Source organism: Stegodyphus dumicola, chromosome 6, assembly GCF_044657685.1.
Source record: "Stegodyphus dumicola isolate Sdum_Otavi_A_Nest chromosome 6, ASM4465768v1".
Lineage (NCBI taxonomy): Eukaryota > Metazoa > Arthropoda > Arachnida > Araneae > Eresidae > Stegodyphus > Stegodyphus dumicola.
In genome coordinates this window covers 174,094,764-174,111,373 of record NC_140773.1, presented here as the reverse complement: position 1 = coordinate 174,111,373, position 16,610 = coordinate 174,094,764, and the positions used below count along the sequence as shown (strand labels likewise).

The 16,610-nt window shown below is 33.1% G+C and overlaps 1 protein-coding gene across 2 annotated transcripts in view; it reads right to left on the bottom strand.

Annotated features, from left to right (window-relative positions):
- LOC118182617 (ribonuclease H2 subunit A) overlaps positions 1–16,610 on the bottom strand; it is an 83,804-nt gene that overhangs the window by 55,767 nt on the left and 11,427 nt on the right. Inside the window, exons 2-3 of one of the 2 annotated variants that reach the window (XM_035351988.2) lie at positions 14,804–14,875; positions 8,094–8,220 (exon numbers count right to left, since the gene is read on the bottom strand). In XM_035351988.2, the coding sequence (XP_035207879.1) occupies positions 8,094–8,220; positions 14,804–14,875 (199 nt within the window). The remainder of the gene's footprint in view (positions 1–8,093; positions 8,221–14,803; positions 14,876–16,610) is intronic. The other variant, XM_035351989.2, reaches the window with a different exon arrangement.

Genomic DNA, 16,610 nt, shown 5'->3' with positions numbered 1-16,610 from the left:
GAATGCACTTATGTGAAAAATATGGCTACACATTTTAGATAAATACAATGTGTTACAATACATCATACATCCAAATAGTATATTGAAAATCCAGTTTCTTATTTATAACAAGAATCATATAACAAACCTAATTTTAATAGCCAAGACGATTTCTGAATATGTAGCAGCAAGTTACAGTTACAGTTACAGTGTGGACAACAGCATACCAAAATGATTGTCTGGCCATGAGAGTGGAGAAACATGATTTTAATATAGCATTGTTGACAATGACTGTGGAAAAGTTCAGAAAACATCCAGAAATAACGGGAAACACCCAGAAAAGAAAATCTCCTGAACAGAGTAGCAGCAGCACTGATGTAGCAACATCAGCAAGGATTGAAAGCATTTGAAGAGATAAGTCACTTAAGAAACAAAATGATGATTGGTACTGCTGTGCATTGTTCTCAAGTTTGAAGATTTTACTTCCAATAGTATTACCTTATTTGCCTTAGCTATAATACTGTTGTCGCATAAGATAAGATCAAACATGTAGCCATATTCTGACTTTGCCTATGCACTACATATAAAGCTGACTTTTAGAACCCAGCCAGTCTTCAACCCATGCAATCAATCTTATGACTTAAGCACGGCAGACTGAAGGCTCTTAAAAAAATTGTCATTATTAAAACAAAAAATAAATAATTAATATTTTACTTGCTAAAATATGCACAACAAACTTCCATTAAAACAATTTTTTTAGTACTTCAAACTTCTATTTCATGCAATTTTAATATTTTAATCTTTCACACTCAAGGTCATACACATCATCAGAACAATGTGTAAAAATAACACATGCATTGATTTCATGAATATTTTTAAATATAAAATAAATTTAAAAAAATCAGAATTTGGGCTTCAATGGGCACATGTCAGAGTGCAGAAAAATATGTATTCAAAATATGGCTCTAGGTATACCACCATGCTTGTATCAGAAATTTATGAATTATAGTGAGTATTTAATATACTACAAACTACAGAAATATTATTCAACTTGTTGAATACAAGAGCCAAATGGCAATATAAAAACTCAATGCTAATTGAAAAAATAAAAAATTGGTTTGTTTTGCCAAAATTCCACCAAAAACAAGAAATGCCAGAATAATGTTGCATTTTCTGACAAAAGAAAATGAATAAGCTTTATGCAGATGGTCAAATAACAATACAGGAACAGCCCAAAGAAGAATTTTATAAACAGAAGTTATGAACAATGTGATGAAGGAATAAAGATTAGAAATGCATGCTGTATTTTGGAGATGGATACCATGAACTTATTGATGTGAACTGGATCAGTACAAATACACTAATATTTTTAAAATGAAACTTGAACCTTTAAAGGGTTTCCATTTATTCAACTTTTAATGTCCCCAACTTTTCCTGATATTTCTCTGACCAAATATGATAAAATAATTATGAAATAATGTATAAGTAATTGAACAATTTTATACATTTACTGAATATAAAACAAATGATAAAAATTTTAATTTTGCGCATTAATATGAAGTAAAGGAAAGAAATATGTGCATACAAAATATACACCTAAATTATTAAAAAAGGTAAGATAAACTTTTGAAAACGAAATGTCAAAATTGGAAATAACTGCTTTTTTGACAAAGAAATTTATAACGATACATAATCTGTAATGTTTTCAAACTAAAACTAAGAAGCTCAGAATTATGCTAGATCGTAAAAGGTTTTAATCAACATATAACTAGTAGGCTGCAGCCAAAGCAAAATTAAGTTCTATGTACCCCTGAAAAGCAAATGTATAAAAACATTTTAATATGAATGTAATTAGTTCATTCTTTCCAAGCAACAACCAATTCAAAAATAATTTTTTTATTGCCAAACCAGGAAACAAAAGCTTTTGATGCTTCAGGTTAATACGCATGATGTCATGATTTAAATTTAATGTAATATAACAAATCTTCTCAACATTAATAAAAGAATTAATGTGGCAATAACACGTCGCATCAATTATACTAAAATGAAACAAAAAAGTTGCCAACGCTATTTATTTAAAATGCTGACATTAACGAATAGAAACATTTTCGAGATGTGATGGCAATACATGCGATCATGTGCTTTCTTTAACGTCAGATACGGCCTTATATAATAACAATATATTTAATGTTTGGCAATGCTATTTTTATTTCATATTTTGTAAAACTTACAAATTTTTTATTAACAAACTCTACGATTTGAAAGCGAGAAGTAGTAACACATTTCAAAATAAAGCATTTTTTATCTCCAACATGCGAGGTTGTTGCTACTTGGAAAAATGAGTGTGAAAATTAATGGTTTCAGAGTTTTTAATTAATATCTCAGGTGATTAAAGTCGTACAAACATGAGAATGGTCGAAATGCCTTCCCACAAATTTTTGGAATCGAGAATACTATATTAAATGTTTGGCAATGCTATTTTTATTTCATATTTTGTAAAATCTTCAATTTTTATCTCCAGCGTGTAAGACTATTGCCACTCAGCAAAATGAAGGCAAAAATTAGAATTTGCAAAATTTTAATTAATATCTTAGCTGATTAAAGGAGATGTGATTGGTTGTAATGGCTTCCCATGAATTTTTGAAATCTGGGGATACCTCTCTCGAAACTGAATTCCCCGCCGTTCTGGAGGAGATATTGCCACAAACAAACAGACAGACGCACACAAATTTTAATAATTTAGATTACATAATCATTATAATGCACAACCACACAATATGATGATTTCTAATTTACATATTCCTTTTTGTTTGATAATTACACTTCTAAAGAGAGTAGTCACAGAAAAATTACATTTTGAGAATTAGAAGTGACAGAATAGTTATATTTATAGACAGAAGGTTGAACAACAGTTCTCTAGACAGGTAGACAGTAAGTAGACAGGAGAATTATGGATGACTGAATTATTCCTTATATATGAAAACTAAAATATTACAATAACTTTGCATTTGCTTTCTTTCTAAGAGGGGCAATTTTTGTTCACTGTTTATCATTTAAAATATAAATTTTTTTATACTAAAGTCCCCTTAAAAGGGGATTGATCTGAAATTTCTTTTACTTGACTTCTGAAAAGAGTTCTTATTTTCCCCGACTTTTTGAGAAAACTTGTAAAGACTTCTAAATTTTTCAGAGGAAGAAGTATGAAAAATAAGCTAAGCCCTCCCCAGGATTCAAATCATGGATCTGATGTGCTTGCTAGCCAGAGATGCAACCAGTTACACTAGAAGAACATGCATGGGGGGAAAGTGATAAATCTTTATATTTTTCTCTACTTAGGATGAAAACCAGTTGGTCAAATCCAGGTAGTGGCAGATTATAATACACCACATTTTAATCGGACATCATTGCACAGTAATTAAATTCTTTAGAGCAGGAGATATGTAAAATCAAGCTCTTGCTAGTCATTGAACTAAAAACTTGCAACTGATTGTTAGACATGCTACCTAGTCGTACCATGAAAATACACAGAGGAAAAAGCAAAAATTGACTTTTCCCCACATTTTCCATGATTGTTTTTTCCTCTTAACTTTCCAAAATTTTTCAAGGGAAGAGAGAGCCCTGTTTCAGTATAAACATTTATCCTGCAGAATCACTTCAAATTTTATCAAGATAATGAGCTGCTATAAATGTGCATTTCTGTTTGCAGTGAAATGAGTGTGAAATAAAGTTTTTGGTGTAAAAAAAAAAAAAAAAAAAAAATTCCTCAAGCTTTATATTTGAATCCTATCTAAATCAAAACTTAAATCATACAAGATGAGTGAAGCAGAACAGTGCCAGAGATAACAACAAACAAACAAACTGATTGGATCCATAATGAAAAAATATTTGATTTTGAAAGCTATGGTAATTCAGAAAATATGAAAAATTTCTATTTATTTCATAAAATTGTAGGTATACAGTCACTTTTGTAAAGATTATGTTTTACTCTTGTATGTATTATTTAAAATTAAATATCAATAACAAAAACATTATTTTCTGTATGTGTGGTGCTATTATTTAAATAGACTACCTTTATGAAATGCCATGCTGTGAGACAATATAACCCCATACAGCCAATGTACTTTTTGGCCAAAAATTGAACCCAAGTTGAATTACTAACAATTCACATTGGTGATACATACTCTCCTTCCACTGTATGCTACATTGGTGAGCAAAAATTAAGTACAAGGCAGAAAAGTTAGAAAAAAAAAAAAAAAAAAAAAAAGGAACAAGGCGACAGAATGGACTGGAAGACCAATCAGGAGATAGACTTGGGACTGGTATAGTAGAATATGTATGGCACATGGCTTAGGAGGAGAAGTGTCAGAAGGGTTGTTGCACATGGGCGGTGTATGATCAGACATTCAGTGAAAGCTACTGCATGGTGTACAGTAATTTTAACAATGCTGAGTTGCTACTACCATGTGATATGGCAACAGGCAATGCAAGAGACATAAAAATAACTTTACCTTTCATCATTGGAAAATTGGAATAAGGTTTAAGCAGATCCAATCCATAATTTTAAATACATAATTTATTTTAGCCTTTGAACAAGAAAGGCCTTTTATAAAAAAAAATCACTGGATAATGTATTTGTCCTCTCACAGGCTGAATTTGATTCTGCTGCCAGCATGCAGGGCATTTGCTGAATATTCACAAGAATGGACCTGGATTTAAGTGTGACTAGTGTGGCAGAGAAATTTGGGATCGCTCACAAAATCATTTCACAAGCCTGGAGAACATTTCAAAAAGCAGGATCAGTTGTTTGAGTGTTCAGCACTGGTCATCCATGAGCAACAGTGGTGGACTACCAGTATATCGTCTTACTGGTGACTAAGCAGAAGACATCAGAAGACATTGCAAGACACATGCAACAGACTACTGAACATCCCATATCCTGTTTTAATCTGGCCAGGAGGCTGCACAAATGTGGCCTATAGGCATGACAACCAATACAGTGTATGCCATCAACAACTGCTTATTGCAGATGCTAGGAACACAAGGACTGGACATAATATGAGTAGAGATGAGTGCTCTTTTTGTCTTTATAAGAACAACAAGCAGTTTAATCTAACAAGCTACTTTGGACACATACACAACTAGAGAGAGAAGGGAACATGCAATTACCTCTCCAAGATAATCAAAAGTGACTGTTTAGGAGATGCCGAAATTCTTGTTTGAGGTGGTATTTTGCTTGACAGTCATACAGACCTCTACAACTTTTTTTTTCAGTCACTGGTATTCGCTATTGCACCGAGGTTCTCTTGCCTCCTGTGCATCTGCTGTGGGTCCAGACTTTATCTTCATGGATGACAACGCTGTACCTCATTGTACAGTAGTTGTCACAGAGCTCTTGAAGAGCAAAGACATTCAATGCATGGACTGACTTAAGGTCCCAGGACCTAAATTCCATAAAATATGTGTTGGACTTTCTCGGGAGATGCTTGGCAGCATGTACCAGCCATCTGCAATGATTCCATAGTTGAAATTGGTGCGATGAGAAGAATGGGTTGCAATGCTTGAACAGCTCCTTGACAACTTTGTTCTCAGTATGAACATATTTCGTAATTTCTGCATTGCAATCAGGGGTGATGATAACCCTTTCTAAAGGATGAACTTCTCTTGCCAGGCATCTGTCACATGAATGTTTCCATCCTCTCTTCAGTTGTGCTAGGAGCTATCTTTTCAATAAAGTGCCTTTTTTAAAATCTTTTTTTACTCCTACTTTGAATGGTTTTGGTCATCTGCCCCAATTTTACCTTGGGTATCTGATGGTATGATTTGGGGCAATATAGAACACTTCTGTAAGATGTTACAATTGAAAACTTATTCTGTTCTTAAATTTTGCACACCAGTATGTAAGGTGATGGTGTTTTTACTTGTTGATGTTTCAATGTCAATTTTAAATAATTTTGCAGCAAATCACTAAGGATGTGCAGATAGAATGGTTACCAATACATATTTTTTTTTTTTAAATCAATATTATGTGCATATCAGTTAAAATTGTTTTAGTACAATGAACACAATATTCAGTTAGTGATTAATTTTATACAAATATTTTTAAATATAATGACAAGAATTTAAAAAAAATGAAGCTTTAATTAAAGGCAATATACACTGATGAGCCAAAATATTATGACCATCACCACATTTTTCAATGAACACATCTAGATGACGTGGAGGGTACGTGACTAAACAGGTATGGTATTTTACTGCTGCTGGAGAACGAAAGGAATCATTCTTGCACTTACTTTTGTTAGTGATAGGAAAGGATACTGATCTAAGCAAATTTAATAGAGGGCAGATTGCAACGGCTCAAAGACTCAAAAGGAGTATTTCCAAAACTGCACGACTGGTAAGTTGTACAGGTTGTACAGGATCTGTCACTATTAGTATTCATGTAAAGTGGATAAATGATGGTGAAACCAGCAACATACCAATGTGTTGGACATCCACACGGAAAGAAAAAAAGGATGTTAGAGACTGTCTTGCTTGGTACAGCAAAGTTGGGGACAGACAGTGGCTCAGCTAACAGCCCAATACAATTCAAGTCTAAGTGCAAGTGTTTCGGAAAATACAGTTCAGCAGACATGGTTGGATATGGGACGGAACTGCAGACAACTTATTTCCTGTGCCTTTGTTGACCAAACGTCACTATCAACTACGTCTACAGAGGGCCCAGGAACATCAAGACTGGACCTGGTCATCAAGACAGTTGCCCGGTCACTGTACAGCAGGTCATATGCAGGCTCTCCTCACTGTACAGCAGGTCATACATAGGCTGGTGGTGGAAATATTATGATTTCATAACTGTATATTAATTACACCCTTACATGGTGTCTTTCTATCCAGCTGGAAATGGAATCTTCTAACAGGACAATGGTCTATGTCACAAGGCTCAAATTGTGTTGGAGTGGTTCGAGGAGCATAAGGATGAATTCCAGTTAATGTCCTGATCACTTAACCTGCCAAATTTTAACCTGATAAAGCACATTTGGAATGTCATGGAGTGGCAAATCAGAGCTCAGACACCACTATGTCAGAATCTCTCGAATTTGTGTGACCACTGCTTAGACATTTGGTACAACCTGTCTCCAGTCATCTCCAAGAACTTGTCGCATCCATGTCAAGGTGAATTGCAGCTGTTTCTCAAGCCAAAGTTCACGCAACACACTGAGTAGGTGGTCATAATGTTATGGCTCTTCAGTGTATATAAAATTTCATCAAAAACTTAGTACACAGTATATAGTTTTGGTTTATCAGTACAGTAGTGCTCCCATATTCTCAGGTAACATGTTCCAAGATTTACAGCATTTCAATTATACTGCATAAAATGGTATATTGGTATAATATATAGAGTTACAGTTATGTTTGATTAATCAATTATGCTAGAAAGGCAGTTATGTGTTTTGCACATTACAATGCATTATGGACTGCATTATTTAATAGATTAACGTGAAATATACAGCATGTTAGAGTGTGTTCTTTCTCATACCTGTGAAAGTAAAGGATTATAACATTTTAACTTCATTTGCAAAATGCAAGAAAGAAATGAAATAATGTACAGCATAACATGTTGCTTTTAAGGATGATATAAATAAGAATGTTTCATTTTCTTAGCGCTCATAGCACACTAGTACTTTTTGAAGACTTGTAGGTTTTGGGGTACTTATCAGTTAAGAGGAATTTAAACTGAAGAAGAGCTGTGATAACACCATACTAATCAGAAAAAGGTTAATACTTATAGTCGAGATTCCCTTCAATATATTTATAGGTAGGGTGTGAGCTATGAGCTCGGGTTTAAGGTTTCTCTGTAATTTGAAAATGTATATAAGGTTCCATAATGACCATTTCTGTTTTTCTATTTAGTTATATCAAATGAAAACGAGCATGCAGATGTGTCATAAAATAGCACTGGATATATTCGAGCTACTGTATTTCAACTATGTAGTCACTTTGCTTGCATTTCGAAACATATGGGAAATTTCTTTTTCTGCAGCACTGGAATGCAAATAAGTAAAACTTTGGATACAGAATCAGATATGATATGGAGCACAAATATATTTTATACTTACCTACGTAACATACAATTGCTAATAACATTTGGAGAATGTATTTCTATTATCCAACCCATCATGTCACTAGCTTCATCAATCAAACTAAACAGGTTTTCTCTTTTCTCTTCAGTCAGGGTTTTAGAATCTAAAAAATAAACAAATAAAATACAGAGATTTATTTAACAAAAATTATACTTTTGATAAAATACTTCTACATTTATTTCATATTTTCAATGCTTTTGAGCTTTAACAAAGTGTTTTATATTATATCATGAAAAATCTGACTGTCTATGCAAATTTACAAAAGCATTGCTATAGGATGCATTTATATTGCAATTTTTTGGAATTGTTAATATTCATTTAAATTGTAATAGTTATGTCCACCTTACATATAAATTTTAAGGATATACTTAAAACCATATTTCACAATTCTTTGGCAGGACATTAAGAATAATTAATCACACTATGGGTAGGCTTCTTCCTATATATTAATTCTATGCCTTCATAAAGATTTTCCTGAATAACACTTTGCAAACGCAGAACATTATTATATAGTATAAAACAGCAGCATAAACTCTTGGATAGAATTAAATACAGTACAATGCAAAGTCTGAAATCTGAAACCCAGACATCCAATATCTGTACCTAAAAAAAAAAAAAAAAAAAAAAAAAAATTACATGGTTCAAATATGGAGAATATAAAATTCCTGAAAAGCAGGTGTATGCCATAAAAGTAATTTCCCCCCCTGGATTATCTAAGCTTCCTGCAGTTTCAAATACTGGCTTTCTAAGGAATCTCACCAATGACCAATGACAATATACTGACTAATAGTGGCCACGTCGACACGCTTGCTGAAAGAATGCATAATTCATTTGTTTGTCATCTAGATATAGTTTACTGGCATTAAGCAAAGATTACAGTAGAATTAAAGTTTCTTACTTCATTAAGGGATAGTCCAAACTGCAAATATGAGACAATTAGAATGCAGAAACATATTTATATTATTAGCTGTAAGAAAGGAAAAAATACCGGCAAGTGATACGAACACTATCAACACTAGTAGAATGTAAAAAGGCATGTAGGAGAATATTTCTGTACGATCAAGTCTATTCTCTGTGAAAGTAACATTGAACCGATGGATTTTCTACTCTACGCATACAAACTACTGAAATGCATACTTTGCTTTTCAGAAGTAATAATACAGAAACATATTTAAAAACAAAACTAATGTTTATTTTACTACTGAATAAAAACTAAAGCAAACAAAGGAAGTGTGCAAGAGCTGAATTAACTGATTCAGTAAAATGAATATACTTAATGGCATGCCATCAGCCAGCCGACAAAATCATATATCGGTCAGCCAGCGATAATATTATCAGTCTACTGCCAGGCAATTAAGAAACATCAACCAATTAAAAAAACTAAAAATTGTCAAAACATCTATAATAAAACACTTACTTTTCTTGATGCTCTTCTCCTCATGTACATAGCAATTTGTTTTGACTTAAAAAAATGAAAGGCATTGTGCACAATTTGGCTTTGCATGCAGTATCATTCTTCCTGTGTACACAGTGATCAGTTTTTGCTTTAAAACAAATCAGAAAATCGCACAAAGTGGACATCCCCGCACATATTTTGATCTGGAAAATTCAACAGTTTTGAAGTAAAATTTCACTGAATGCAAATTTTTACTTCTCTACTAAGCAAAATGCCTTACTTCTGAAGAAATACTTTGCTTTTATTTTCATCAGTCAGCAAACTACAATATGCTTTGTTACAAGGGGGGGGGAAATGCATTCAATGCAACAAAAGCAAACATTAATGACTATAAAAAAAAATTGGTGAAAATCAGCACTCGTCTACTATATGCGCATGCATACCTGGATTGTCACATAGATCCATTTTGATGACGTCATGGGATACTATTTTGGTGATATAGCGTCAAAATAGAGAAACTTGTAAAGAATTTTCAGGGGAATTGAATAATCAGAGAGAACTAAAAGTTTCAGTCGAAGATAACCAAGAAGTTCATGATACAGTACAAAGTCTGTAATCCGGACATCCATAATCCGGACCTCAAGGTGACAAACTTTATGTGCATGTGTAAATGAATAATACATTTACGCATGCACATATGCATTTATGCATGCGGGTTTAATATATAATGGACGGTATAAGCTAGGCTAAAATTACCTAAGGCATTTCAGTTAATGTTGTGCTGTTCCTTAATCTTCTAATTGGATCCGGCTTATTATTTTTTGCAGACTGTTAGAGCAATTTTATATAAAGTAAGCTTGAACTTTCGATTATGTCAAAAAGAGTATCCAATTCTGGAGCTGTTAAAGGATCTACAAAGCAAAACCATGTTTCGATGTCCATCAAACAAAAAGTGGAATTGCTGCAAAAAATGGATATCCGTCTCAAAATTATGCGAGGAGTATGGCATTGGATGACACAAGAAAAAAGAAAAAGGAATTTTTTGAATTTTTTCTGGAAGCATCTTAAACAACTTCCATTGAAAGAAATGTTTAATAAAGTAAACAAATAAATATTAAGCTTTTTTTTTGAAAATTTTGATACCTTTTAGATCATAATTGCTTTTTATTTCATAAATTAAGGTTTCCTATTTTTAATTGTATAATTTCTGCATGCCATCTTACCAGATTTAAATTGATGATCTATAATCCGGAAAACCCCCTAATCCAGAATCGCTGAAGTTCTAACGAGTCCGGATTACGGGCTTTGTACTGCATATGATTTTCAAATATTGGTTAGAATAGATTGAAAGATGCTCTTTGTATCATCGCGAAGTTGTTGCTTCATTTATCGCCAGATTGTTGTTTCATTTATGGTAACCCGAGTAGTTGAATATAGTGGAAACCTTATTATGATGCAATCGGTCGTGGTAAATTTTGATTGATGGGAAAGATTTGTAAGGGCTTGTGGTGTGTGTTGGTTAGGAAATACATTGCTTGTTTTGTGGTTTAGACAGTAGTATGGCTAACTGTAAGATTAATTTGAAGTTTCTGTATGATTTGGAACGAAAAGGGAAAAGAGCATTAATTGACTGGTGTGTAAATGAAGGTTTACTTAGTATTCATTATAAGTGTCCTGTTTGTAGGAAGGAAATGTATATGGTTGAATGTCAGAGGATACCAGCACTATGGAGGATATTTTTTACTCTTATTTTTGCGAGTATGCCATAGACTGAAGACGTAGACATTTCTAAATAAGGTAAGTGGATATTTGCTTTGTGTAGTGCTTAGATGCATAAGATGAATTTCCTTTTTTATGTTATTGTTTGATTTGAAAGTAGTTTATTGAGATTATGTATTTTTTGTTTGGCACTTTAGAAGTGGGTGCACCTTTGACTTTTTTAAGTGAAAATAGATCGACGTGTACATAGATACTGAATTTATGCAATTCTTTGACTTGTTATTTCGGCTTTGTGTAGCCATAAAAATCACAGCTACACAAAGCCAAAATACCGAGTCAAAGAATTGCACAAACTCAGTATCCATGTACCGCCAAAAATCGCCACGGGGCACCCATAAATATATTTTTACTGCTCTATTTCAAGGTTTACTATAGCTATATAATATAACTTTAAGTGTATAGGAAATTTGGCGGGACCAAAAAGTTCATTTGCTATATGCATGGGTTCATTATAAAGCAATGGGATTTGACTGCATGAAGTATTTCACTAAATCATCTTTCAAATAGATAGTTATGTGTGAAACATTTTACCCAGAAACACAACTTATTTACAATGTACTACAGTATATGGAAATGAGCTAATGTTCATAAAAAAATTACCCAAAATTTATCCCAACTACAAGATTATCAAAAATCCTTTACTGCCGCTCTCGTCAATAATCTTGGCTGCTCCACTATTCTAGCTTTCTGCAACTTCTAATGGGCAAGGTTCATTTTTGTAAGCTTGATATTTTAAAATTTTAAGTCTAAATATTTTTGAAGAATCAAATGAGGTGACCACACAACAGTGGAAAATACTTGGTCACTAAAAAAAGGTTTCCAAATATATTTGAATGAAATATTTTTCCATAGAAATTAAAGCTCTTTTTGCTTCACAGAATTACGTCATACAACATTTCATAAGAACCTGCTTTGTAACAGTTATAGTACAGTCTTGCTTATCTGGTAGTTCGGTCCGAGGTTCGAATCCCGCGAACAGGCTGGCTGCATGGGTGTTTTCATGGTTTTCCCCATGTGTAATGTGTATACGAGCCAGTTTTCCTTAAAATGTCCTCCACGAAGGCATCCATTCCTAAAGGCAGATAGCCCTCGAGTGCTTTGCCGTAATCTAATAAACCAAACCAGTCTTGCTTATCTGACATAAATGGGTGTGCAGAACTTCAGATAAACAAAAATTATAGAGATTAGGAAAGTATTAAATATCAAATTATAATTTTAAGATACTTTTCCATTACTCATCTACCTCAATTTTTGGTGCTGGTGAAAGAAAAGTCAAACACACCCGAGATCCAATGATAGCCCCATCGGAGCTATTGCTGTGTGTGTATACGTATGCATCTATAAACTATTCTTATAAATCGAAATTTTTTACAATTAAACTGCCTGCCAAAATGCGTGGCAGATGCATAATGGAAAAGTACTAAGTTTACATACTATGAACCTAATAATGATTTTTACAAAAAAAAAAAAAAAAAAAAAAAAAAAAAAAAAAAACAGGAAAATTTAGTTGAAAAATTATATTATCTGAAGTTTGTGTTTAACTTCATAGTATTTAAAAAGTTCAGTCCTGTAACAATTCAGAGAAATTTTTTATCATAGTCTGCTTTCTTGATGAGTACCATTTCTTTGCTGCCAAGTTTGGCGATCTTTGTAGTGTCACAATGTTAATTCCTGCACGTTTCTACAGCCTTAACTCCACCATTATGTGAAATTCTGTGAGGCTCAACAACTGGTACTCGATCTTCAATTTCCCTTTCATAGCAGTTGAGAAAGGCAACAATTTCTTCATCAGTTATTTCATATTAATCACCATCCTTCATCCAATGTTTGATTTCTCACAAAGATTCATCTTCGTACCCAGGGATAGACTATACTAAAAACAGAATGATTTCTTTGGTTTTTATCTGTGGTTTCTATTTTCCTCTTTTCATTATCGCCTAGCAGCTTCTTCCGTGATTTGACAATTATTGTAGCCCTTACATCAGCCTAGGCTGATACAACCCCAAAAGCAGCATATTTTACATTGATGCATTTAAATTTTTCACTGATGATTTATCCTTCTTCGGTTTCTTCTATCACTGTGGACTAGAAACATTGCCAGCCTTTCCTTACTATGCTTATAGCCAGAGGCTACCGATTCAGTTCTGGCTGCAAGATTCTTATGAGGTAACAATTTTAATTAAGAGCTTATCACAGTTAAATATCTGAACATTAATCAGTCTTTCAGATTCAATTAATTCTGGAAATGCCTTTTGAATGATTTCATTTCTTCAAAGTTTGATGATAGTTTTTCACTAAACACTTAACTGATGGATACTGTAGTACTTTTTAGATTAGTTGAGCCGACGACACCTGCTGCGAAATCAGAGTCCCCTTCATTGAAATACTTGAAGATGCAACACCTTTTGCTATAAAATAGGCACATCATTGTCCCTGAACTATGCAAACCAAACATACAACACATCAGTATATTTTTCATAGTTTTTCTTTCTTTTAATGCACATGCCGTAACTCTTGACACCCACCATACTTCTATTTCTATTTATTTCATTTTCCAGTCTCCTGTTGTTACTCATCTAACATTAATGTTGTTGGCTCCTTCTGCATTCTCTCTTCTTTGTCCAGGTCCATTGATACAACTTTCTTTTTGATGTCATTCTTTTTGTATTTGCATAATTTTCAACTTTTAAACACCACAGTAATATTTATCTCTACCACAGAGACAGTAACAGACCATAAACTGATCTGCATACAATGGTAAACTGCATTACACTGATTGGCAGACATATTATTCACAGTGTGCCATGTGACAGAGTTGACAGCAACAATGAGGGGCCCTACGTTCACAATTTGCTGGTCTGGTTGCTGATTGATGCCTTTTTTTTTTTTTTTTTTTGGTGAAAGTATGTCAGATAAGTGAAACTCTACTGCATATGATCATCATTCTGAACGAAGTTCAACTACTTGAAAACACATAAAAATTGCCACTTTGTTATGAATATCACTACCACAGAGTCCCCAACCTTTTTGTCCATAAGAGCATGTTCTAGAATACCTGTAGGACGGCAGGCACCATTTACCTTTCAAGGTGAATTTATAGTAGGACAGAATCTTTTTATTTATATGTATGTATTAGTATACATACAGGTAAATAAAAAGATCGAAAGCATTTTTTTTTTGTTTTTTGTGCTGGTATCTGTATTGGATGTAATTTCTATTTCATTAAAAATGAGAAAACTTTCACACAGAATTTTATTGAAAAACTAAAGCATTTTTATTGTGATCGCACAGCGGCGGGCACATGTTAAACAATCAGCGGGCGCCACGGTGCCTGTGGGCATAGGGTTGGGAACCCCTGCACTACCACATATTTCACAATGTTCAAACAGTTGAAAATAAAATGTTACATTTCTGTGTAAAGTGAAATGAAAAATAAAACTGGTTCTTCAATGGACTACCAAGTGAAGCCCTTGATTATTATAAAATGCCCCATGTTCCAAGTTCTACTTACCAGCTACCCCTTTTCTTTTGAGAATATCAACTTGAGAAACAGCACAATAAGCAGCAGCATACACCATGGGACCTAGAAATTTGAGAAAAATTTAATACTATATACTGCTGGTTACATAATATATTATAATCTGAACTGAAGAACTAATTCTGATAAATACTTGATTTTGGAAATCTCTCCCCACTCACATCTACCCTACTTTAAATGAAAGATTTGTTAAAGACTTTAATGTGAAATGAAGAATATAAGTTTTCCTTTAAAACAAGTACTTGCCTCCCATATGTTCACAAATTGCCGTATTTGTTGCCAATACAACAAGAATGGCAAGCTTGCTTCCGTTCAAAGACCCTAGGGTATAGAGGCGAGCACTTTACTCTACAAAAAGTCCTTCCCTCCTATACACTAGGGATATTTATCTTGCCCTTTTACCTGAGTTTTTCTCTATCCACCTTTATTTGTGATGGTATGTCAGATAAGTGAAACTTTATTGCATATGGCCATTCTGAATAAAGTTCAATTCTGAAACACGTAAAAATTGTCATTTTATTATCAATATCACTACCATATATTTCTCAAGGTTCAAGCACTTGAACATGAAATGCTCGTGTTTGCCTCTCATACAAAGACAGATATCCCTAGGGTATGGGAGGCGAGCACTTTACTCCTGAAAAAGTGCTTGCCTTCCATATACTAGATATGTTTGTCTATAGAAGAAAAAACATGAGGCAATAATATAAGATGAGAATCAATTAAAAATAGAAAAGTAATTATAGGTTAAAAAAAGTGTGAAAAACTCAGATGAAAGGATATTTCATCTGAGTTTTTCACACTTTTTTTAACCTATAATTACTTTTCTATTTTTAATTGATTCTCATCTTATATTATTGCCACATGTTTTTTCTTTTCTTGTTGCAAGCATCAAAGAAAAAATAAATAAATAAAATGAATAGATTAAAAAATTCAAAACATCCAGTTATAACAATAATTCTTTCAGCTTACTGTATTCTTTTCTAAAGACCTCTCACTCTCAAAAAAACACCCTTGTTTCTTTTCTAAATAGATAGATAATTTTTTTAATTTTGTTGCATGTATATTTTAATAATAATACAACCTAATATTTTTCCAGCATTAAAATCAATGATGCAGATATGCTACAGCACTATCACTCATGTCCCATATTTGGGATAATTTATTTTAAAAATAATTATCTACTGAACTTATTACTGAAAGAAAGAGGTATATTTCCCCAACCTCCCTTTCACAAAAAGTTACAAATCTGCCATAATTTAACTACCATATTTGATGGCATATAAGACACACCCTTATTTAGAAGGCCACACACAAGGAAAAAAGTTTCGATGGTCCGCGCAACAGCGCGGTACCACAATAACTTAAAATGTGGTTTCTTTTTGTTTTCACGTTTCGTAAAAGCCAAATAAACAATCATTGAATGCAATTACCAAACATTTTTTTATTAAGGAAAATTAACAAACGGCAAGCTATTTTGAACATGATATGTAAATTTCAATAATGAATAAATGAATGAACGGCAAGCAATCAAAAATAATACAAAATAAAGCAGAAACAACAAAAAACACAGATTCAAGGAAAACGTTGCCTATCATGAAATTAGACTTTAATCGCTTTCAAAACCATAAAAATCCTTTTCACTATCATCATCATTGAAAACGAGAATATCATCATCACTACTGTTTCTGTCATCGCTAGTATCACCTTCTTCGAATAATGCATCATCTTCTGTCAAGAGCATTACTGATTCCGCACTTCTTAAAGGACTTAACAATTA